Below are 23,468 nucleotides of genomic sequence, written 5' to 3' on the forward strand. Positions count from 1 at the left end.
CCAAGACAGAGACAGAGCTCAAAGCCACCAGAACCAGCCCAGCAGGGTGAGCTCGGGCTGGCTGAGTGCTGGGCCCTGGGGCTTTGGCAGCTGCGGCCCATGGGAGCACCCATACTTCAATTTGGGCTCCTCTCCCCAGTGTCCCTCAAGCCCCTCCCACCAGGGGGCTGGACCCCAGACTCACCTTGGACCTGATGTTTCTGAGTTGCCGGGTGACACAAGATCTGTCTTTCTTCAAGAAGTCAGGGTTGCTTTTAGATTTCATTATATCTGAGGTATATAATGAAAACAAACAGACCTGTTACCTTTGCTTTCTAAAACCCTCTGGAACCAGACTAAATCCTGCAACATTTCCCAAGCTTCCTACTGCAGCATACTTAGGACAATTCCTTAAACAACTCTAAGGGAATTCAAAGCCAATAACCATAAAACATGCTAGATCTCTTCAGACCACCACAAAACACCAGCACAATGGGAGAATGTGTATGTGGGGCCCTGCCAGGGCTTCCTGCACTGTGACTGTAGCCCACAACAGCATTCTCTCCAAAGGGACTTGGTCCCCTCACTCTGGTGTGGGACCTCAATGCTGAGCAGACCCCTACCCCCATTATCCATGATTCTCCACCTTCCTCCTGGTAGCACAGGGCTGTCTAAAGCAAGATGATAAGGCCAAGGCCTTCTCATTGTCCACCCACCCAGATAGCAGTCCTTTAGGCTTCTTACAAATGTCTACTTAAATACCTGTTACACAAACAGATATGGAGTCATATGACACATCCTGTCCATGTGTGGGGTTGTTTTCTCTCTCTTTTTTTTTGAGATGGAGTCTTGCTCTGTCGCCAGGCTGGAGTGCAGTGGTGCAAACTCAGTTCACTGCAATCTCCACTTCCTGGGTTCAAGCAATTCTCTTGCCTCAGCCTCCCGAGTAGCTGGGACTACAGGTGCGTGCCACCATGGCCAGCTAATTTTTGTATTTTTAGTAGAGACGGGGTTTCACCATGTTGGCCAGACTGGTCTCAAACTCCTGACCTCGTGATCCACCTGCCTCGACCTCCTAAAGTGCTGGGATTACAGGTGTGCGCCACTGCGCCCAGCCCTCTGTTTCTTTTAAGAGACAGATTCTTGCTGTGTTGCCCAGACTAGAATGCAGTGCCTATTCACAGGTATGATTCCACTACAGGTCAGCACAGGTTTTTTTTTTTTTTTCTCTTTTTTCTTTTTGAGGTAGGGTCTCATTCTGTCACCCAGGCTGGAGTGCAGCAGTGTAATCATGGCTCACTGCCACTTCCACCTGCTGGGCTCAAGTGATCCTCCCACCTCAGCCTCCCAAGCAGTGCTGGGACTACAGGTGCATGCCAGCAGTCCCAGCTAGTTTTTTTCTATTTTTTGTACAGACAGGGTTTTGCCATGTTGCCCAGGCTGGTCTTGAACTCTTGAGATCAAGTGATCTGCCCACCTCAGCTTCCCAAAGTGCTGGGATTACAGGTGTGAGCCACTGCGCCTGGCCAGCACAGGAGTTTTGACCTCTTTCATTTTGACCTGAGCCAGTTCACCCCTCCTTAGGCAACCTGGTGATCCCCTACTCGCAGGAGGTCACCATATTGATGCCAAACTTAGTGTGGACACCTGATCGACTTAGCTTTGTGTGTGACTGCCTAGAACTCCTGGGCTCAAGTGATCCTCCCACCTCAGCCTCCTGGGTAGCCAGGCCTACCACCAAGCCTGACTACTCAAGGTATTTATGGAAAAATGAAGTCTTCCTCCCAGCATCTGTCAGTACATAATCACTATTCCTTGCCTGACAGAAAAAAAGTTGATTTTTTTTTTATATTAGTGAGCTAGCACATCTTTTCCTGTTTGTGCATCTCTGTATAAAAAGTCAAGATGAGGGTCAAATGAAATTATGTATAATCTGGCCAGGTGCAGTGGCTCACACCTGTAATCTCAGCACTTTGGGAGGCCAAGGTGGCTGGATCGCTTGAGCCCAGGAGTTTGAGATCAGTCTGAGCAACGTGGTGAAACTCTGTCTCTACTAAAAATACAAAAATTAGCCGGGTGTTTTGTGGCGCACTCCTGTAGTCCCAGCTACTGGGGAGGCTAAGGTGGGAGAATCCTTGAGCCTGGGAGGCAGAGGCTGCAGTGAAATCACGCCATTGCATTCCACCCTGGGCAACAGAGAAAGACCCAGTTTCAAAAAAAAAAAGAAAAATTACGTATGAGCTGAAAATGCTTGATAAAATGTTAACTCTTTCATCCTCCCTGCCATCTATTTTTTTACAGGGTACCTAAATGTTTTTAGCCAAGAAAAAAAACGCCAGTCCTGTTGTTCATTCCAGAAAGCAGGGAGCTCCCTCCCATTCTCCACTCTATGGCCTTTTACAGATATTATAGTCAAATCCTAGGATCAAGCAGCTAGTGAGAGCTACTTCTGCCCAGTGGTTGAGTTTTTTAGAAAAACGAGACTCGTTATTATTTCGAAAATATTATGGTGATACTATGGGTTCTCCCTAGAGCCATCAGCACAGCATCCACTGCTGCGATGGGGAGAGCAAGGCCTGTCTGCGGCAGCCGCGTGAGGCTGGTGCTCCTGCTCCACTGGGAAGCCTGGGTCTACAAGCATCACTGGGACTCTTCTGCTTCAAGTCAAGCACCGGGAAACCTCTACAACCAAACCCCATAAGCCCCCCAGCAATAACTGAGAGGGCATGACCCGAGGACGTACCATATCCGGACACCGTGGCACTGTCAGGGGACTTTTCCCCCAGTGCTTCCGTTGCAGCCTTGAGCTGCTCCTTTAACCTGCTGATGTCACAGTCAGCCTTAGCCTTCGCGATGCTGAGCTCTGTGTAGATGTCTTTGTACTTGTCACTTGCGTACTTCTTGTCCTTGGGAGTGAAATGACAGAGAATGGTAGTTATATCCAGGAAAGAGAAGCACACACAACGTGGCCTGTCTTCCTGGGGACTGAACACGGTGGGGAGGCTTGCTGTGGGCGGGAGAGGAGGCTTGTTCACCTCTGTCTTCTAGAGGCAGACAGTGGACAGAGAGGAAAAACCACGGGGCCTGAGGATACGGGCACAGCCATCAGGACATGGCAGGATAATCTCCAGGCCCGGTGAGTGCAGGAGGCAGTTCCGGGATTGCCCGACCAGCCTGGTGTGGCCCTGAGTGCCCAGGCCCCTCCCTTGTGGGCTTCAGCCTGGAAAATCCTCTCTGTGTCTTGGATTCCCTAGGTGACTGAGTGACCACCAATGATTCTGTCGTCTCCCCTGACTCCAGCAGTCCCTGGAGGACGCTGGTGGAAGCCAGGGGGCGGCTCAAATGGAAGTCAAGCCTTGCCTCACTTCACAGGCCTTTTCTCTGGAGCATTCCTCCCAAGGCACACAAAAAGCACATACACACTGAAGCTGGAGCCAGGTCAGGCAGGTTGCTCATGTCCACGTTCCCACAGCACCTGCCTGCAGGCTGGTCTTTTAAGAGGACTTGATTTTGGAAACCTCCTTCTTCACAAGAGTAAAATCTGCTTCAGAAGAGCCCGCGCTGAGCCCCAGCCTGAGTTCAGGAGGCGCATGTCACCTAGAGCCTGTTCCCGTACCCGCCCTCCTGTGGTGCGGTGGCCTTACCCGCAGTGCCGTCTGCAGCTCATCCTTGAGGGAGCTAATCTCCTGTTTCAGGTACTGTATTTCTGATTCCTTTACCCGCAATAAGACCTAAAATGACAGAGAGATCAGGGACCAATATTCAGGAGCAAAGAAACCTCCAGAGTCTCCACAGCAGGCTGAAGCGTGCAGAGGGCTCTCCAATCACCAGTGAGCAGGGCAGCCTCGTGGTGCCCAATGCGGGGAAGCATCGTTTAAACACCGCTCACAGCTTCAGCCTCACATACAGAAACAGGAAGAGGAAGGAAACGGCCGTGATTCCTCCCAGTGCCAAGGACTCCCTCCTTAGCCTGGGGTGCTGTGAGCTAGACCTGCTTGTCTCCGGGGACCAAGCCCGCGAGAATCAGGAAATGTTACCACTGACACGTGTCAGACTCACTCAGCCTCTCTTGCCCGCCCTTTTGGTAAAGCACTCATTTAGTACAAGGCACAGGCACAGCAGACAGGGGCCCAACACCTGAACTCGGGGCAGGAGCTGATCACACCAAGCACCGCTCCCTCCCAGCCTTGGCCTCTCAGTGTCACTGCCAGGAGGCGGCTCCACGACAGAGACAAAGCTCAAAGCCACCAGAACCAGCTCAGCCAGGTGAGCTCTGGCTGGCTGAGTGCTGAAATTTTAGCACATTTTAGGGTGAAATTTTAATTGAATGTGGATAAATCTAAGTGCCTTCCTAAAAGGACACCCTATACTCTAGAATCCATCATTCTAGAGCCTCCCTGACCTGAGGGGCAGCAGCCACATGGCTACAGAACGTGTCCTTTTGAGTGGTCAGTGTTTGTGGCATGGCAGAAATGGAGGGGAGTGGGTGGAGTGAGATGGGGTCAGGATCCCCACAACCTCTCGAGGGCTCCACTCGGCTAGTGGCTCTCATGCCATCTGGCAGCTCACTGCTGCTCGCCGCCTCCGGGTGATTTGGATCTTCCTGGACCCTGCGACTCCTGCTGTCTCAGGTCTGTCCCTCCCACAACCCTGTAAGTCAGGGGCCATCCTGCACTCCCCTGGGGCTCCTGGGTGCAGAGCTGAGTCAGGCAGGGCCTGGCTCCTGATGGTACCTCTAGTTCATAGGCATCCTTGCCCTGTGCAAGGGGTGACCCAGTGGCCTCCCCACCGCCGTCCCCAGTCAACAGCGTCCGCAACCGTGTGATCTCTGCAGCCAGGCGGTTGTTCAGCTCCTGGGGGACAGCAATACAACAGTGACACTCCAGAGCTGCCTGGGGCCAAGTCGCATGACACAACCCGGGAAGGCCATTTCCCTAGGTTCTGTGTGTATCTGTGGAACTGCATAGGCAGGATCCAATCGATAACCCTTAATTCCCTTCTGTCACAATAACTAGTGTCAATCTGTTCCATGGCTGGTCCCATCTGAGCTCCTGTGGGGTAATCTTTAAGCCACAGCAGTAATGAGTGGACCCAGTCCTGCCTGAGTAGGCTCATACACAGCCCTGTGCAGCAGCCATGCCCCTTGGGAAGGCCTCAGGTGAGAATGGGACTATGTGCCCAGCCCCAGGGGGTGTTTATGCAGGGCGGGGTCATAGAGAGCTGTTTTAATTTGATGCCCACAGAAAAGCCAATATTGAACGAATCCTGACTTGAACCTTTCCATTAGCCAGGATTTAAATGCACCCCAATTAACTAAGGAGCAAGCAAATCTTTTTTTTTTTTAGATGGAGTCTCGCTCTGCCGCCCAGGCTGGAGTGCAGTGGCGCTATCTCGGCTCACTGCAAGCTCCGCCTCCCGAGTTCACGCCATTCTCCTGCCTCAGCCTCCCCAGTAGATGGGACTACAGGTGCCCGCAACCACACCCAGCTAATTTTTTGTATTTTTAGTAGAGATGGGGTTTCACCATGTTAGCCAGGATGGTCTCAATCTCCTGACCTCGTGATCCGCCCGCCTTGGCCTCCCAAAGCGCTGGGATTACAGGCATGAGCCACCGCGCCCGGCCAGAGCAAGCAAATCTTAAGAAAAACATCTGACAAAAATAAATGTGAGCTGTAAGCCTGACCCTGAGAAGTGTCAGCTCAATCCCTGGGGGACAGGATCCTGGAGGATTGGGATGACCCTGCCAGGCCCTGCCCAGAAACAGTGAGCCAGAGGTTCAGAGGAGCACAGAGAAGACACCAAGACACCTGAGAGTCTCAGAAAGGGTCAAAGCAAAAGTGATGTCATGTGTAAGCAGGTGGTGCACGTGGCAGTACAGCGTTGCTCTAGCTATCCGCGGTGATGTTTCTGACAACACAGATGGCCACGCTGGGTGGCAGGGAGAAGCCTTGGGGCAGGTGACCACTCTGTGGCTCAGGGACCTTCATGCCACTTTGAAGGTGAGGCCTGGCTCCAGCTCCAGTGTGGACTCACCTGACTATGGGTCTACCTGACCTTGAGTGCCCCTGACTAACATTGGGCTCACCTGGCTGCAGGCTCACCTGGTTGTGGGCATTGAGCTCCTGGTTCTCACGCTGGCACTGCCGCAGGGCCTGCCGCTCGGCCTCCAGCGCCTGGGCCAGATGGGCATTCTCCAGGCACTTCTGCGAATACTGCTCCGAGAGGACCTCCAGTTCCCGCTGCACCGACTGCAGCTCCTCCCTGGGGAGAGGGCAGCACTCAATCCTCTGCCTGCTTCTAGACAAGGCCTCTCAGAGGCTGGTGCACCTCCTTGACACCAGACACAGCCAAGCACAGGTCAGGCCTGCACAGTCTGTTGTCTTAATCAGCCTGGGTCATACAGAGTAAGGGATCCCTTACAGAGATGGCCTCACGCCCCTCCCTGGTCCTTTCTCACAGTCTGACAGTCCTACAGCTAGCACTTCTCTGGTGATGCCAGTCAGGACAGAATCCAGTCTGCAGCCACACAGAACCCCCATTTCTAGAACTCTCTTCTGACTCAGAATTTGTTTTCAGTAAACCCACTTTTGAAGCCATCTGTGTCTGACAGCCAGGACCAGGCTCTACACAAGACTCAAAAAACCAAGCTTCCTGAGGTTGTTCTGCCACCCTGGATCCAGGAGGGCCGTCCTCCTGCAGATGAACCAGGGATGAGGGGCTTCCAGGTGAGCCACCCTGCTCTGACCAAGGTCAGCGTGAGCCTCTACAGGGTGCCGTTGACCGCTGCCAGCTCCTGAGGCAGGGCCCCTGACTTCGGCTATGCTATAAAGGTTCCTGGTAGAGCCTGAGTACCGTGACGCTCATGGTGGCCAATCTGTGGGCTTCTAGCTGTGTCAATTCTACCAAGTGAAAAAAGTCTCCAGCAGTTTTTCTGGTATTGTTCTATCCTGCCTGTGCAGAGGGAATCAGCACGTGTGGTTTTAAACCACAGTACTAGTTCTCACTTCTGCCCTGTACGACCAAGACCCGCTGCCTGGCTCCTGGTGGGCTAGCAGGGCAGCTGTCGAGGAACACATCTGGGCAGTCACTGGGATCAGCCCTGGACAAGAGGGGAGTTTAAGATTTGGTTTGTTACATCTCATTCTTGGCATTTCGAGGAACAGTCTCTCTGAATAAAGGAGGCCCCACTTGGGCCATATCCTGCACTGGACAAGAGGGCATCTGAGCTACCCTCAGCACCCAGGGGCCCCAGGCCCCAACTTCTGGAGGCCTCTGCAAAGACACAGGAAGGGCCCAGCTGTGGCCTGGTCAGTCACCCCCCAGGGGCCCTCCCAAGGGCAGATGGGCAGGTCCAGCCACTTACAGGTACTGGCGCCGCAGGGCCTCAACATCCGAGTTGACACTGCTGATCTGGGACCGCTGGCTCTTCTCCAGCTCCCGCTCCATCTCCTCCCGGTGGGCGTTCTTCATGGCTTCGATGGCTGCAGGCAAGGACACGGCCTCAGCACCGAGGGGCCACACCCTTCCTACTGACCGGGGTGGGGGTGGGGAGCTCCACACAATGGGGTGGCGCCTGCCACTGCTGATGCTTGCTTAGTCAATCAGCAGTTGGATTTTGCACGACAGGCTGGCCCCTCATGAACCAATTCTCTGAGGTGGGTGCAGGCTGGGAGAATTCTCCATGAACTCCCCCTGGAAGGAATGCTCGTTTGGTTTTTTTTTTGGTGTTAGAAGAAAACCAAACTGATTAAATAAATGTCAATGTTAAATTCCAACATGAGTTTATAAAACAAGCAAGCTTTTGTGCTGGTGTATTTTCTTCCTTGGAACTAAATTAACAAACCACTGAGGTGGCGATTACATAAAGGGGAAGGCAGCACAAGGCGGAGGGGACGTGCTTGTTTAGGGCCACCTGCCGGTGAAGCGACATATCCTCACGCTGACGGCAGGGGCACTCTGGCCAGGGATGGTCCCACGCTGACAGGTGTCTGTCAGGGGGAAAGTCACTGGCTGGACTGACACTGGTCAGTCTACTTGTTGGGACTGGAAAGTCACAGGTTGGGACAGCTCCTTTTGTGCAGCCGGCCCGACGGGGCTGTCAGGGGTCGAAGTGTGCGCTCTCAGCTTACAAGCTCTCAAAAGGGACCTAAAATTGGCCTTTGCCTCAGAGTGAATAGTCAAAGAACCCTTCAATAATGAAGTTTACATCTCAGCCAAAAGGCAATTTAAAGGCTGTCATCCCTCTGAGTTGTGTGTCTAGCTCAAAAAAAGCTGGCCACCCACCCTGCCCTCAGGGTTACCCCACCCCCCACCTGAGATGGTGGCTGCTGTCTCCTCGGCTAGGAGGCGGTCTTTCTCTTCCCGAAGTTTCTCTAGCTCCCGCTGGTGCTGCCTCTGCAGATCTTCAATCTTCTTCTGGTGCGTTTCTTCCATTGCTGCAAACCCTCGCTCGCACGTGGCCTGCAAAATGCAAAAGGGACTTCATCGACTTCTTTCTTTATCTCTAAGTTGGGCGCCGTTTTAAATAAGGGAGCCAGGAATCCCACCCTGTCCAGGCCCAGCTGTGACTGGGCACTCACTGAGCGTGCTCCACCATGGGCGCCCTGAACAGGATCCCTGGGGCTGTCTGGGGATTCTCAGCAATGCCATCAGAGCATTCAGAAAAGGGTGTTACCAGTCAACTCTACCTCTTATTTCTGTGATTGTACTGTGCCCCATTTCTTCCTGGGAGAAGTTGGTGTGGTGGGTGGGGAGAGGCTGCTATGAAATGGAAACCAGCCAATCCCAGACCTTCCTGCGTTGCTGCCAGGTGGGACCCACAGGAAGGAGGAGAGAGCACGTGTGCAGAGGCTGGCTGTGTCTGGTCTGGAGGGACACAGTGAAAGGCCCATAAAACAGGGATGAGGTACTTGTCTGCTGGAGGGAGCCAAGGCCATTCCACATATAGGGAGTGGCCTGGCGGGCACTGGGCTGGGAGCCTCTCAGCCCACAGTGGGTTGGGGGTACATAGAGTCCACTTCTGGGAGCTGGGGGTTGGGACTCTGCCACTAGCCAGCTGACAACCTCCAGCTGGTCACTTAATGCTCAGGTGTTGACTGAGGGAGTAAGATCAGGCTACAGGATCTCCTTCCTTCTAGCCTGTGTCTTATTTCTTACTCTTTTCTTAAAGAAGGGCACCAATGACTTAGCATCTCTGCTAACTCTAACAAGTACATGACAGGAGACCTGCTTTCCAAACTCTCCTGTGCCTCCCTAGAGCAACACAGGCATGCCCCAGGATGGGAGCAAGCCACACCAGGAAGCCCAGGCCTGGTTATCAGAGCTGCGCTCACTAACAAAGCAGGTGAGCGTGCTGCACAGCTGCCGGGAGAGGTGGGTGTGTAGCTATTTTGAGCACAGAGGCACACACTTTCTGTCTAAATCCTTCAAGTGGTCTGCTTCAGAGAAGGGACTGGGCCTCTCGCTGAGTTTTAAAAACTGGAAGAACGTGGCCACATTCCTTTCCAAATTCAAGTGTGGGAGCTTCCCCACTCTGGGCTCATAGCCTGCACCACTTGGTTATTCTTCTTGCATGTGGATTCTAGAAAGGATACCAAGAAATCCTATCAGCATGCCTGGGCATCTTTCTCTGGGCCCACTTTTGGCGATGGCCAACTCTGAGAGCCTCAGGCAGTATTTCCAAACTCATGGTCAGTCTGGACTTGACTGCAACCTATGTGCTGCTCTGGGCGAATGTCTCAGCTATTGCCACTATTAACTAGGCATCCCATCCCCTCTCCCAGCGGCTCCACCTGGAAGCATCTGTCTCTTCCTGCCACCCTCACACCTCAGGACGGCTGCAGGAGCTCGGAGCTCTGGAGCTCCTGGTCCTCAGGCCCCAAGGTTGAGCTCTTCTTTCTTCCTCCCACTCGCTTTGGTTTGTATGTGGCTTCTCAGTAACACATTTAACTAACAGGTCTTTTTTAATTAAAAAAAAAAAAAAAAAATATATATATATGGAATACTTCATGAATTTGTGTGTCATCCTTGTGGAGGGGCCATGCTAATCTTCTCTGTATCATTCCAATTTTAGTATATATGCTGCTAAAGCGAGCACAACTAGTATTAATAGGTCTTTTAAGTCTTATTTTTTCTTTGAGTCTACTTGCTGGGAAAAGTCTTAATTTGATCTGAGTGCTTTGGAATATTACGCAGGTAAGAGTCAAAAATCTAACAGAAGCACTGGGACATCTTTAAAGACCCAGTTGCTTCTTTGGAGAGAAACTATATGCTAAAAAAATAATTGATCTTGCAAACAAATGTTAATTTAAGCCAATCATTCCTGGGACCAAAAGAAGTTCCTCGATGACTGCAATCGTGGTGTGGTGGGAGCCTGTGGATGTCAGAGGACGGCTGTTAGGCCAAGACCCTGTCCCCAACGACCCAAGTGGAAATCTGCGTAAAGTGATGAAATCTCAAGGTGCTGTCTATTTACAAGTTCTGTATGCCTGCAGGGGTGGGTGAGAACACCACACCTGGGCTAGAAGCTCCCAGGCACAGGACGAGACACTATGCAACGGCAGCCAAGGCAGCAGGGAGTGGACAGTGTCCAAGCCCCTAGGAGGGGCCTCATCCCGACCTGCATCATCTGTTTCTCCCTCCTGGTGACACTGGCCCAGCACAATCTCTGGTCAGTTCTCAACATAAGGCAGTCCTCTTTTTTCTGATTTCTTGCTCAGTGTTGGCATAATGGCACCTGCATGGGGCCTCCCCTGCACCTGGTTGGCTAACCTAAGGCAGCCTTGGTGTGGAGGGGGCTCTTACGGATGCAGACAGGAAGCAGGGCATCGCTGTACCCAGGCCCTGCCCCCGTGGACCCTGCTGATTGTCTGGGAAGCTGCAGGGAAGGGCACTAGCAAGCATATTTGGGGTCAAAGCAAAGGTTTGCGCAATTAACTTTTCAAGGTGCACCTGGACCCATCTTGGTGCTGCTCCTGGTCATTTTAAAATGACCACAGTGTCATCATATACACACACTTTCAAAACATAGCTGTTGAAACCTTCTCACAACTCATAATGGTTTTTGAAAGGTTTTGACTGATTTGGGGAAAGAATGGTGAAAAAGAGCTTCTCAGTTCTCCTGAGGTGCTCGCTGACAACCACACCTGTGTGTCTGGGTAGGGCCGAGTCCATCACAGAGGTGACATGTGAGCTGCTGTTTCCATTCAGAGCTACAGGAGTAAGGGGCTGGGAAAAACAGGTGTCCTGCTAGACAGTGGCTGTGAGGATGTGTGGGCAGGAGCAGTTGCAGCCGCCTGGGAGTCAGGAGCTCGCTACACAATGGTGCTGGCTGTGTGTGCGCCTGGCTCTGCCACATGAGCGTGGGAGACACCACCTGAACATGGCTTTTGAGGGGCCTAGTCATCCTAGTCATTTACTGGGGCAGCTTCCTGAGTAGGAGGAACATAAGGGCACAGGTATCATGGTAAACTTTTGAATCTAAGGGATGACGCTTGACAGCCACACATGGTGGGTGTGGCCTGCAGCTACAAAGGGTGGGGCCAGAGAGCTGGGCCTCCACTCAGCCCACTACCACCTCCAGGGCCTGGCATTTCGCCTTTGTGCTCCAGGACCTCAGGGGCGGGGGTGCAGGACAGTTCTGGGGAAAATCTACTTGTAAAGGTCCTGGGGAAGGGGACAAGAGTGGCTGGAGGCTGTGCTCAGTGGGAAAGCTCTTCTCACCAGAGCACACATCAAATGCCAGTTCCAGAGAGGGACCCTCCGCCCAACTGTGCTCTCCTAGGGCAATCAAGAGGAGACTGCCCTCCAACCGGGCCCTGGCTCTCCGGGGTGTTGCTGTGAGTACAAGGCTGTCCTCAGGCAGCTGCCTCAGATTTGGGCTGGGACTGGGCCAGGCGGGGTTCCGGGGGCAGGGGCAGGAAGAAGGCAAGGCTGGCAAGGGGATTGGGGGCTGCTCTCAGGAACACGGAGAGGCCACATTAGGCAGGCAGAGAAGTGCTGGGAAGACTATGTGCTTCTCTCCCACCAGAGACCCTGGCAGCCCTCCTGCTAGTTCTCCTCCTGGTGGAGGACACTGGGGGATGCGGAACAAGAGGCTAAGCCTGCGGCCCAGGCCCTGCTGAGACCACACCATGGCTAGCAAGTAGAGGGACAGCAGCATATCCCCTCAATTCTGCCTGCACAGTAGCTGAGCCAGACGTCCCCACACCCACCCCGTTATCAAGGAAGATCTACTTTGCAAATTGAATGGGGCGTTAAGACCTTAAGGCTCTCCAAGTCCCTCTGGTACTTCTCGCGCAGTGTGGCTGCATCGCCCTCCAGGTCCTTGTGTCCCAGCTCCTCCCGCATGACGTCCATCTGGGCCTCCAGCTCCTGGATGCGCTCCCTCAGCCCCATCATGGAGTCAGCCTCTCCCTGGGTGGCCTGCCAGTTGGGGGCAGGGGCTGGCAGGGCCTTGGGGTGCGGCCCCTGGTGGAGGCAGAAGGTGTCCTGAAGGCACCTCAGGCTCTGCGAGTAGTGCTCCTGCAGGGTCCTCAGCTCCTCCTCGTGAATCGTCTGCAGCTCCCGGACCTTGAGCTGGAACCTGTCCTCCAGGGTCTGTATCTGCTCGCCATGATGCCTCTCCATGTCCTGCCTGTCTCTGACCGAGGCATCCAGCTGGCTCAGGACCCGGCTGCGCTCGGCCTGCAGTGTGCTCTCGGTCCTGGTCAGCTGCTCCACCACACACCGAATCTCCTCCTCATACCTGCCCCGCAGGGTGAACATGCTCATGCTGTGCTTGCTCTCTGCATCCTCCAGACACTGCTGCTGATGGTCTAGCTGGGCGGCCTTGGCCTTGAGCTCTGCATTCTCCCTTTCAACAATGGCAATGACATCCAGGTACTCGCTCTTCTGCTTGCGGAGAAGCTCCTCGTACTCCTCCCTCAAGGCCTGCGCTGCCTGTGCCTGCTCTGCGCAGGAGGGCTCCCGGGTTTGCCAGGACTCCTTGCAGAGCTGGAGCTCCTTCTCATATTCTAGCCGGATTCTGCAGGCCGCATAGCACACCTGGGCCTGAATAATGGCATCCTGAACCAACAATGAAGAATACTGACCGAGGCCTCCCAAACAAGTGTTATACGAGAGACTCTGGGACACCTGGAGAAGCTTCTGGCAATCTCTCAGCGATTCCACAGGTGGCAGAGATGGTAGGGCAGCCGCTATCTCCTCTAAGAGGCTGGCCTTCTCCTTCAGCTGCTGGGCAAGCTCCTCCTGAATAGCAACAAAGGCCCCAGGGCTCTGGTCAGACACATGCAAGGGCTCCTGAGAACCGTCTGAGTCTCGGCCCAGGACTTCTCCTAAGGGGCTCAGGTCCCAGGACAGCTGAACACCATCTTCATGGCCCGCTGGAAGCCTGAGGGCTTCCAAGACCTGCTGCATCACTCTCTCAAAGTCTGGGGTTTGGTAGGCTCCCAGGATTTCCCTCAGCAGGCACTTGTGCTGCCGCAGGGCCGTCTGGGTGCCCCGCAGGGTCTCCTGGATGCTCTGTAGCCTGCGGTGGAACGACTCCCTCACTGACTGTGTGGCAAAGCTGAGCTCTGCCCTGACCCATGTGGCATTGGCCAGGACGGGGGCCAGGCCCTGTGGGATGCTCTGCTGCCCGTCTCCTGAGGCACCGACTGCCTCTCCTCCCAGCGTCCCCAAGTGCTTCCTCAGAGACTCAACCTGGCTCCAGAACTCACCATCCACCAGCACCTTCCTGGCCCAGGTGTCTACGGGGGCCCCAGCAGATTCCATCAGTGGCTGTCCTGACCAAGAAATCTCGTGGAGCATTCGGGAGACATCTGATGTTGTGTTCTTCAGGGAATCTGCTATCTGGCTGATCAGCGAAGCCTCCAGAGCAATCTGGTCAGAAAGAAGCCTCACCTGCTCCTGCTCTGTCAGCTCAGACTGGGAGCACTGCTGCAGGGAGGCAGGCTTCCCATTCTCCTCGGTGCCACCTGTCTCCAGCTGTGCACAGGCCCCGCCATGGGCTGGGGCCGGCCAGTGCCGCAGGGCTTGGGTGGCGCTGATGAGTGCACTCTCCACACTGGCCAGGGAGGCTGCGCGTGCGTCCTGCTCATCCTCCTGGCTGGCCCTAGGCAGAGATCTCAGTTGTTCTCGGCAATTTTCCAGGCACATCAGGGCCTGACTGTTCTTGACCTGGAAGTCCCCAAGCTCTCCAACATGCCCTTCAACCCTCCTGGCCCTCTCCTGCCTCTCCTGCTCCAGCTGGGAGGCCAGTGCGCCAACCTGGAGCAGGCTGGCACGGAGCTGCTCACGCAGCTGGGCCTCGGTGCCCGCCCACTGGTGATGCAGTGCGAGCAGTGCCTCACGGCTCTGACCCTGCTGGCTCTCCAGCCTCACGGTCACGTCTTTGAGCTTTTCCTCTGTGACGTAGAGCTTGGTCTCCAGGGAGTGGATGATGGAGAGGTATGTGTCAGAGTCGCCAGTTGCAGGCAGTACACTGGGTGCAGGCTCTGAGGACATGCTTTCTTCCGAGGGTGACCGGTCCTGGCTGGTGTCGGAAGATGTGCTGCTGGTCCAGGTCTTCTCAGACCCTTCGGGGTGAATGTATCTTTGGCACTGGATTGTGGAGAACCGGATTCTTTGCCTTTTAACACCAGGTGCCCCCTGGTCGAGTTTGGCTGTGCCCTGCTGATGGCCCTCCCTGTCAAGCACCTCCACTGACTTTGGGGGCACCATGCTCTCTTCCCTATTGGGGCTGCTGTCACCGTACTCCTCCCCTGGAGGAGCCTCCAGGTCCTCGTCCTCATCCTCAAGCCTTGTGTGTGGGAGGCCTAGAGGTGCCCTAGTGGCTTGGACTGGTTGGCCTGGGAGCAAAGTGCCATCCCTTTCTGTCTCTTCAGGGGTACTCTGTGGCTCTTCCATGTCCTTTGGAGATTCACTTGCAAATTTCCTTAAAATCTCTTCTTTTGCCTGGAGCTTAATTTCTGTTTCCTCTAAGCTGCTCCCCAAGGCAACCATTTTAACCAAAGCCTCATTGAGGTCCTGCTCCTTCTTCTCCAGAACCTTCTCATGTGCTTCCTTAATGCGTTCCAGCTCTTCCTCCTTCTCTCTCAGCAGAGTGTGCATGCTCTGCAGCTGGCTGGAGACCCTCTGGTAGGAGTGCTCCAGGCTCTGGTTGTCGGCCTCTCTTCTCCTCAGCTTTTCCCGGAGCTCAGCCACATCCTCGTCGGACGTGGCCACGCGCTCTGTCAGCTCCTGGAACCGCTGCCTGAGGAGGTCCCGCTCATCACAGAGGCTCTGCACGTGCTCTGCGAGCCTGCGCACGCTGGCCTCTCGTGCCTCCAGCTGCTCCTCCAGCTGGTGCACCTGCTCACTGCCCTCGAAAGTGGCGCTCAGCTTCTCCTTCTGCAGGGTCTCCACCTGCTGTGCCTGACCCTGCAGCTGGTCCTCATAGGCGCTGGCCTTGTCTTCCACCTCCTTTAGGTTCTGCAGCAATGCCTGCTTCTCCTTCTCACAGCTCTCCAGCAGCAGCTCGTAGTTTCTCTGCAGCTTCTCCTCCATCAGCCGCTGGGCCTGCTCACTGGCGCCCAGTTGCTGGCTGAGGTCGGCAATGCGCTCCTGCAGCCTCTGGACCTCCTTCTGCCGGTCCCGCTGCAGCGCCTGCTGTGTCTCCATGCCCCGTAGCTCCTGCGTCTTCTCCAGCAGCAGGGCCTCGGCACTCTTGAGCTTCTGCTCGCTAGCCCTCAGCTGGCTGCTCAGTGCCGCCTCGCTGTGTTGCCGCTCCTCCAGCTGCTCGCGGACCCGGCCCTGCTCCCGCTTCAGGTCGCCCTTGAGCTTGGCCAGCGCCTGCTCCTTGATGGCTAGCTCGGCGGCCGCATTGCTGAGCCGTGCCTGAAGGCTCCGGATCTCAGCCTCATGGTGCCGGATCGTGTCCTTGGCCTCCCCATAGCTACGCTTCAGGGTCTGAATCTGGTGTGTAATCAGCTCCTGGCGCTGGCACTGGGCTTCAAGCTCACTTTGAAGGTCTTGGTTGACTCTATGGAGCCTCTGCCAGGCACCCGATGGGGAGGCGGCCACTTCAGTCTTAAAAAAACCGATTAAATACTGGTTAGTAACACTCGGGCCTCCCAGTTCTGAGTGTCACACCTCTGGCCAGGAACAACCACAGAAAGCTCCTTGATGGCTTTGGCTTTTATCCTTTGCACAACTTTATTTTTTTTTCCCATTAAAAAAATCCAACATCTTTTTTTTTTTTTTTTTTTTTTTAGTAAGTAGCTGCTTCCAGGTAAACAGAAAACATGGACAATAACATCAGAAAACAGCTTTAACCAAACAGCTTCTAGGAGAAATAAACCAAACAAAACTGAATAATGGAACACACTGAGAAGCAAAACAAAGACTAAAAGACAAGAGAGCGCCAGGAAGAGGGACAGGCGGGAGGAGCAGAGCACCTGCAGCTGTTTGTTTCACAAAACAAAAAGTACGCAGTCTTGACAACAAATCCTAAACAAGCGCAGGACGCAAGGTGTAGGTAAATGATACCACTTCCTTCTAAGACAGGAGGAGAAGGAAGGAAGGTAACACTCGGGAGATGTCAGCAAGGTGACACCCAAACATTTTCCTGTGGAAAGTGTAGTCAGTCCTCTAGAGTAACAGGAAGAACTAATCTCTACCTGTAAGAAGACAAAACGAGGGGGGAACGGGAACCATGGAGTAAAATACAATAATCAACAAAACAAACCTTTGTGGAGTTCAAAATAAGAAAAAGTGAAGCATGCAAAAACAAAACACAATGTAAATGAAACAAAACTCCCCACACTGAAAGGCATGCAGAGACAGAACTCATTAATAGAGGGAAAAACAACACAAACAAGAGTGAGCTGAGCCCAGCCTAAGAATCTGGCCTGCCTGTGGCTCCCTCTCGGTCTGCTGGCCGGGGAAGCCACAGATGTGACACTCAGTTATGTTAAGTTCAAGTTACACTTCACGCTCAATGTCCAAACCATGCAAGCTCCTCCCAGCAGTTAGTGTAGCACCCACCCCAGTAGCTGGCTCCTGACCCTTAACCCCACAGACCCCCTGCTCATTCTGAGTCATGATTAAAAGCATTTCCAAAGCATAAAGGGTGGTGAAAAGTCACAGGTTATTAGACTTAGGGAAAAGGTATTAAAGACCAGCTTTGCCCAGTGCTGACCAACAGGGGCTTCAGTGTAGGCTCATGCAATTATGCAAGTTAGACAGAGGCAGGTTCCTAGGTTAGCAATGTGCAAAGTCCGCTGCTTAGTACAAGTTGAGTATTCCTTATCCAAAATACTTGAGACAAGAACTGTTTCGGATTTTAAAATATTTGCATTCTACTTACTGGTTGAGCATCCCCAATCCAAAAATCCAAAATCTGAAATGCTCCAGTGAGCATTTCCTTTGGGCATAATGTCAGTGTTCAGTTTTGGATTTTGGAGCATTTCAGATTTTCGAATTTGGGATGCTGAACTTGTATCTTTACTACCTGATTTGAAGTCAGTTCTTGTAGGATGAGGCCCAATCAAGAATTAAAAAGATGCTCCTCAAACCTGGAGGGCAAGCGCAAATGACCTTGGCAGGGAGGCCCACAGTCACCAGGTCTGAACTGGGCATGGCAATGACTATGGCAGAAGAGGCTGGAGAGGAGAGTCTAGGGCACGTGGGGCAGAAAGAAAGAGAAGGCCCAGGGAGCACACAGGAGAAGAAACAGCAGAGAGTCTGCAAAGAGGCAGACTATGGTCAGAGGCCAGCTGAGTGCCCCTGTTCCATCTGCTGCCTGGGATGACTCAGACCAAGGTCAGCACACTGCGGTCTGGAAATGTAGACACTCAATACATGACAGAGACTCGGGGTTTAAGAGCCGGAAGGGCCCTCAGGGATCACTGGGTCTAAGTCTACATAGGCAGCAGGCTGCCGCTGTAGAGGAGGGGACACGTGCACTTGCTTTGGGGGTCAGTAGCAGGGCCAAGTCTTGAACCTAGGACCTTGATTCTAATGTTATACCCTCAGCCTTTGCTAAGTACTTAGGCTCCCCGTTCTGGTACCCCAACTTCACTTCTCCTGCAGTATTTATATATCAATCTTCCTATCACAATCTCCTCTACCACTCAATGGGGACAGGAGTATATCTGTTTTATGCCCGATACCTGGCACAGGGCCTGGCACGCTGCAGGAAAGTCAGCAGACACAGGCACGCCCTTGGGCCAGGCTAGCTCCAGCCTTGTGACACCCCTATATCAGGGCTCTGTGGTACAGGATCTCAGTGGAGGTATCCCAGGGTTGGGCTAGTAGTGGTAAGAGCCCCAGGTCTGCCTGCAGGTGTGGTATAGAAACAGATGGGAATGGGGTCCAGTACTAGCTTTGCCACTGACTTGCTGTTGGTTGTAAGCAGGCACTGGATTTGCTGTGTGATTCAATGTCTTCAATCTGTACAATAGGTCCAATATTACTATAGTGAAAACTATGAGAAATCACATGTAAATGTATGGTTATTTATAATAAATGTATATTGGCTACTTTCAGAGTCAAAGGGAAAGGTCACCAAAATGATTTTATTACCAAAAAAAGTCCTTAAATATAGAGGTTTCAGGGAGATTCCCCAAAATGTCATACCAGGAGGGAAAAACAAACAGACCCCCCCAAGCACATTGAGTGTCCAGTCCTGTGGTGGAAGAGCCCAGGGACGTGAGCTCCCGGGAGGCAGCTCCTGCTCAGCCAAGTTTTGCACACTCCTAGCCTGCCTGAGCATGAACCCTTCACACTGAAGCTCCTGAGCGCACCATGGGCCATAGCAGCCCCTCCACCCTACCTGCAGCACGTAGCCCTCACGGGCGCTCTGCTCCCGGCCCAGGGCCACCCTCAGCTGGTCCTGCAGGAGCCGGTTCTGCTCCAGAAGGTCTGAGGCCTCCTTCTGGCTCTGCTCCAGCTGTTGGCAAAAAGACACACACTTTTATGCAAAATGACAATGATAAACAAAGCAGCTGCACAGCACAGACTCTTTCACTGGTCTTCCATGTGGCCTAAGAGTTTTGGAGTCTCCACATTTCAGCAGATGTGCTGATATGGCCTTTACCAGCAGCATTTGGAAGTGAAGTTTCCAATGCAAGCCATCAGTAACAATGGCAGACTCGGTACCCTCTGGGGACCAAGGGACTACCTTGTCCTTCCCTACTCCAGGCAGCCCTGGATGCCCACATACTTCCCATACCTGCTCAAGGTTCCAACGTGCATGCCCTATATAGGTGCCAAGGCCCATACGGGGTGTTCATTTCTGAGAAGGGGAACGTGTCCACTGGGGAACAAGGGTTTTGCATCTGCATCTGGAGGAAGACCACCCCAGGGGTCCTCTGGGTGTCCTCAGCTGGTCACACAGGCCAGGCTAGGCTCTACAGGGACCACTGTGAGTGGTGGCCCCAAGCAGGCCTCACTCCAGGGCCCACTATGGTCTCAACTGAAACCACTCCATTTGACCGGCTTTACATGATGGATTCCACAAAGTTCTGTTTGCAAAAAGGGTTCCTGCAGTTCCCTCAAACAAGGTGTGGATACCCATGAGTAAGCTATTTTACACTCTTCTTGCTTTCAACAGCTTCAGCTACTCATTCATCCATCCACCTCTTCCTCACACACCTCCCAGGTGCCTCCTGATGCCTGGCTGTGTGCAGGGCTACCCATCCTGCTCCCAGGGCTCGTGCTGAGTGGAGCTGTGTGTGTGGTGGACAGTCAGGCCAGTGCCGCCCAGGGTGCTGACAGACTGTGCTGTGAGAGGCGGGGAGACCTCTGACTTTTATTTATTTTTTTTGAGACTGACTCCCGCTCTGTCGCCAGGCTGGAGTACGATGGCGCGATCTCAGGTCACTGCAACCTCTGCCTCCTGGGTTCAAGTGATTCTCCTGCCTCAGCCTTCCAAGTAGCTGGGACTACAGGAACGCACCACCATGCCCAGCTAATTTTTATATTTTTAGTAGAGATGGGGTTTCACCATGTTGGCCAGATGGTCTTGATCTCTTGACTTTGTGATCCGCCCGCCTCGGCCTCCCAAAGTACTGGGATTACAGGCGTGAGCCACCACGCCCAGCCGACCCCTGACTTTTAAACAGTGAAGACTGACCCCCACAGATTGTTGAGCCAGTGTGTCGCCTGCTGGCTGGCCCATTTTGGTAGCCTGAAGTAATGTGAGTTTCAACTGTTATTTTATTTCATCTTGCTTTTGTTATTTGTTAATGGATGAGGAAAATGAAAAAGTACAAGTATCAGTGCTGGTGGTAACTCAGCCTCATACAGTTAATAAAATACAAAAAAGATGAGAAGCTTGAGGCATACCCAAGTGGCAAATCTTTAACAAGCTACTTACGTAAGAGAACACATTTGAAACACAGTGCTGAAAACTGTCCCTAAATGGAGAGTGAAACAGGGAGTTCTACAAAATCTGTAACGCTATACCTCCCCAGCTATGAGACTCCCTGCCCAGACATGTCAATCCACCACTGAAGTTCTGCAGACTGGATTTCTGGATATATTTCCATGAAAGAACATCTTATTTTATAGTTCGGGGGCCAGCTTGTTCATCTCTGTACCTAAGTGCACTGAAGGCCTCGTGGAGGAGTGACAGTCACAGGGCAGCCTTCATCCACGGCCTACCCCGCCTCACCACTGCCTTCTGCTTCATATCCTCATGACCTGGGACCCAACTGTCATCTCCTGCTGGATGCCCCTGGCTTCAGATCTGATCGGCTGTCCCCATGCCACTGTAAGAGCACCTGGGGCTGGTCTGTGCCTCCAGCTTTGACCTGTCCAAGCCAGGGCTGCCTAATGCAAAAGCCTTGCCCTGCTCACGCCCCTCCTGCCATCGGGAGTCAGAGCGAGGAAACCATCTGGGCCCTGCAACACCGCTTGCCTCTCAATGGCAGGGGCCCGCACCATCGGACGAATTCCTCTGTGCCTGGAAGGCCCCCTTCTCTGCCCTGCATGCACTGGCACGCTCCCTCAGCTCTCAGGTCTGCCTCAACTATGAGGACTCATCTGTGCATCTGTCTCCCCTAGGGGTCTTTCTGCAAGTCCCTTGAGGATAGGACTGTGTAGATGAACCCCTCAGGCCACAGCTGGGTACAGCCGATGCTCTGGAAAGGCTGCTGGGAGCAGGGGGAGGATCTGGTCCCAGGCTATTACCTCCTTCTCGAGCAGAGAGGTCAGCTCGTTTGTGGAGAGCCGGTCACTCCCATCTTCAGAAGACAGGTGGACGGGGGCGATGGGCACCTGCTTCTCTTCCCGGAGAGGCGTGGTCTCCACCTGATGCCACCGCTGCTCGATCTCCACGTGGACATTATGTGTCTTGAGGTCGCTCACAGGCAGCCCTGGGCTCCGGTCCACCTCCATGCGCAGGGCTGCATCCTCAGTGCCTGGCCCGTCTGTGGCGTCGAGCATCCCAAAGCGCTTGCGGCGCTCCTCCCGCCTCCGTGCACGCTCCCGCTCCAGCTCCCCAGGCTCCGCCTCAGGGCGCAGGGGCTCATGGGTGTCAGCAGGCCCCGCACCGCCCACCCGCTCCTGAGCCAGGGCCTGCTGGATGGGACGGAACTCAGCCCAGTCAAAGGTCTTGGAGCGGCCCTCTCGCCTCCGCTCCCGCGCGCGGCTCCTCTTCTGCTCAGGGTCCGGCTCCCCGGGCTCTGCCTCTTGCTTCTCAGTAGGCCTCGGGCAGGTCTCAAAAGAGGAGCTGCTCTTGTTTTTTTCCTCTGGCAACGAGCTGTGGGGCAGGAGGATGGACATAGCCTGTCAGGGGCGGCTCTGGTGTGGCCTGCCAGGCAGAAGCTGGCAACGCTGAGCCACGACCCAGCCCCTGTGGGCACCACATCCTTTTTCTATCCTAATCCCAGCTTCCTAAGTGCAGGGAGGGCAGGAATACTCTCCCTTTACCCCACATCCCTTCCCAAACTGGTTCTGAGTGGGGGAGGGGGAGGGGGACGGGGAGGGGAAGGGGAAAGGAAGGGAAAAGAGCCTCAGAGAGCTGAGGTTTCCCACGTGATGACACTGGGGGGGTCCCTTGACAGAAGAGGCTGCTAGGGGCTCACTGTGGTGGCCCCATTGCCAGGGTATGGAGCCAGGGGAGTCCCAGGACTCCCACAGCCTCACAGGCAGGACACGCCAGCCCTGCCTTGCTCAGGGCCAAGAACTGCATTAGGCTGCACCTGGGCACAGCCACCGTACCTGCCTGGTGAGGCCTGGGCCCTGTGCACCCCTGGACTGGACAGTGGTGACAGAATGAGGGAAAACTGGCACTTCTCTAGAAGGGCTTACCTTTTAATAAGCAGGTAACATGATCAGATCTATTTTTTTTTTAAGATGGAGTTTCACTCTTGTCGCCCAGGCTGGAGTGCAATGGCGTGATCTCGGCTTACCACAACCTCTGCCTCCTGGGTTCAAGCGATTCTCCTGCCTCAGCCTCCCGAGTAGCTGGGATTACTGGCATGTGCTACCATGCCTGGCTAATTTTGTATTTTTAGTAGAAACGGGGTTTCTCCACGTTGGCTAGGCTGGTCTCAAACTCCTGACCTCAGGTGATCCGCCTGCCTCCCAAAGTGCTGGGATTATAGGCGTGAGCTACTGTGCCCAGCCTGAATCTATGTTTTAAAAGCCCAATCCAGCTGCTGGCATGACAGATGGATCAGTATGAAAGGCTGGGACCTCCTATGGGTGAGGGAAACAGGAGGCCCAGGTGGCCACGAGTTCACACCATGCAGTAGCCAGAGGCTTGGAGAGGAAGGCAGAAGGGGAGAAGGACACTGGGTTACCTGCCACCTTGAGGAGGCAAGCGGCAGCCAGCAATGGGACATGAGCTGCGCAGGTCATGCTCATGGCGCTGCTACCTGCCCTGCAGTAAGTGGAGTGAAGCCAGGTCTGCCTGAGGAATCCATGTCTAGTCCCCATCTGCTGGAAGCAGAGATTCCTGGGGAGGCCTCGTCTGCAGTAGGGCAGGGACAGGGACATTGCTGATGGCAATTTGTCAAGGAGGCTGGGAGTGTTTGAGGCAGAGGTTTGTAGACTCTAGGGATAGGCCTCACAGACTGCCAGCTGGTCCGAGGCTGACTGAGTAGCCCCTAATCTCACCCAGGCCCTCAGAAGGCAGTTGCAAGCCCACCTGAGGACAGTGAGGGCCCAAGGAGGAGCTCCAGGGAGCACATGTGTTTCAATTAGGGCCAAAAGGAAAGGAGTCTTTAGAGAGAGAACCAAGGAAAAGAGGAAATGGTTGCCGTCACCACCTGGAGCAAGGGTCACCTGTCCAGGCAGCAATCGAGTGACAGGCAAAGTGCTTCAGAGCAACAGGATCTGCAGGTGTCCGCTGTAAGAGCATGCTAACATCTGGATAAAGATGACACAGGGCAGATCTTGTGACATCGCTGAACTAAGAGCTCCTGGCCATGGAGAGTGTCAGGATGACACACAGGGCATGGCATGCATGGAGGCCCCCAGCCTGGCCCTGACAGCCGCCA

General features: G+C 54.0%; 1 protein-coding gene and 1 non-coding gene across 4 annotated transcripts in view; both read right to left on the bottom strand.

Annotated features, from left to right (window-relative positions):
- MPRIP (myosin phosphatase Rho interacting protein) overlaps positions 1–23,468 on the bottom strand; it is a 143,053-nt gene that overhangs the window by 5,344 nt on the left and 114,241 nt on the right. For 2 of the 3 annotated variants that reach the window (XM_024235567.3, XM_054535503.2), the window contains exons 14-22: positions 21,154–21,724; positions 18,794–18,910; positions 8,292–8,439; positions 7,343–7,460; positions 6,081–6,240; positions 4,713–4,832; positions 3,624–3,710; positions 2,723–2,885; positions 185–270 (exon numbers count right to left, since the gene is read on the bottom strand). In XM_024235567.3, the coding sequence (XP_024091335.2) occupies positions 185–270; positions 2,723–2,885; positions 3,624–3,710; positions 4,713–4,832; positions 6,081–6,240; positions 7,343–7,460; positions 8,292–8,439; positions 18,794–18,910; positions 21,154–21,724 (1,570 nt within the window). Of the gene's footprint in view, positions 1–184; positions 271–2,722; positions 2,886–3,623; positions 3,711–4,712; positions 4,833–6,080; positions 6,241–7,342; positions 7,461–8,291; positions 8,440–12,240; positions 16,048–18,793; positions 18,911–21,153; positions 21,725–23,468 lie in introns of all 3 variants that reach the window. The other variant, XM_054535504.2, reaches the window with a different exon arrangement.
- Positions 9,969–10,075, bottom strand: LOC112129862 (U6 spliceosomal RNA). The gene has a single exon (XR_002912199.1). It is a non-coding gene; the product is annotated as a U6 spliceosomal RNA (small nuclear RNA).

The sequence above is a fragment of the Pongo abelii genome, chromosome 19, assembly GCF_028885655.2.
Source record: "Pongo abelii isolate AG06213 chromosome 19, NHGRI_mPonAbe1-v2.0_pri, whole genome shotgun sequence".
Taxonomy (NCBI): Eukaryota; Metazoa; Chordata; class Mammalia; order Primates; family Hominidae; genus Pongo; species Pongo abelii.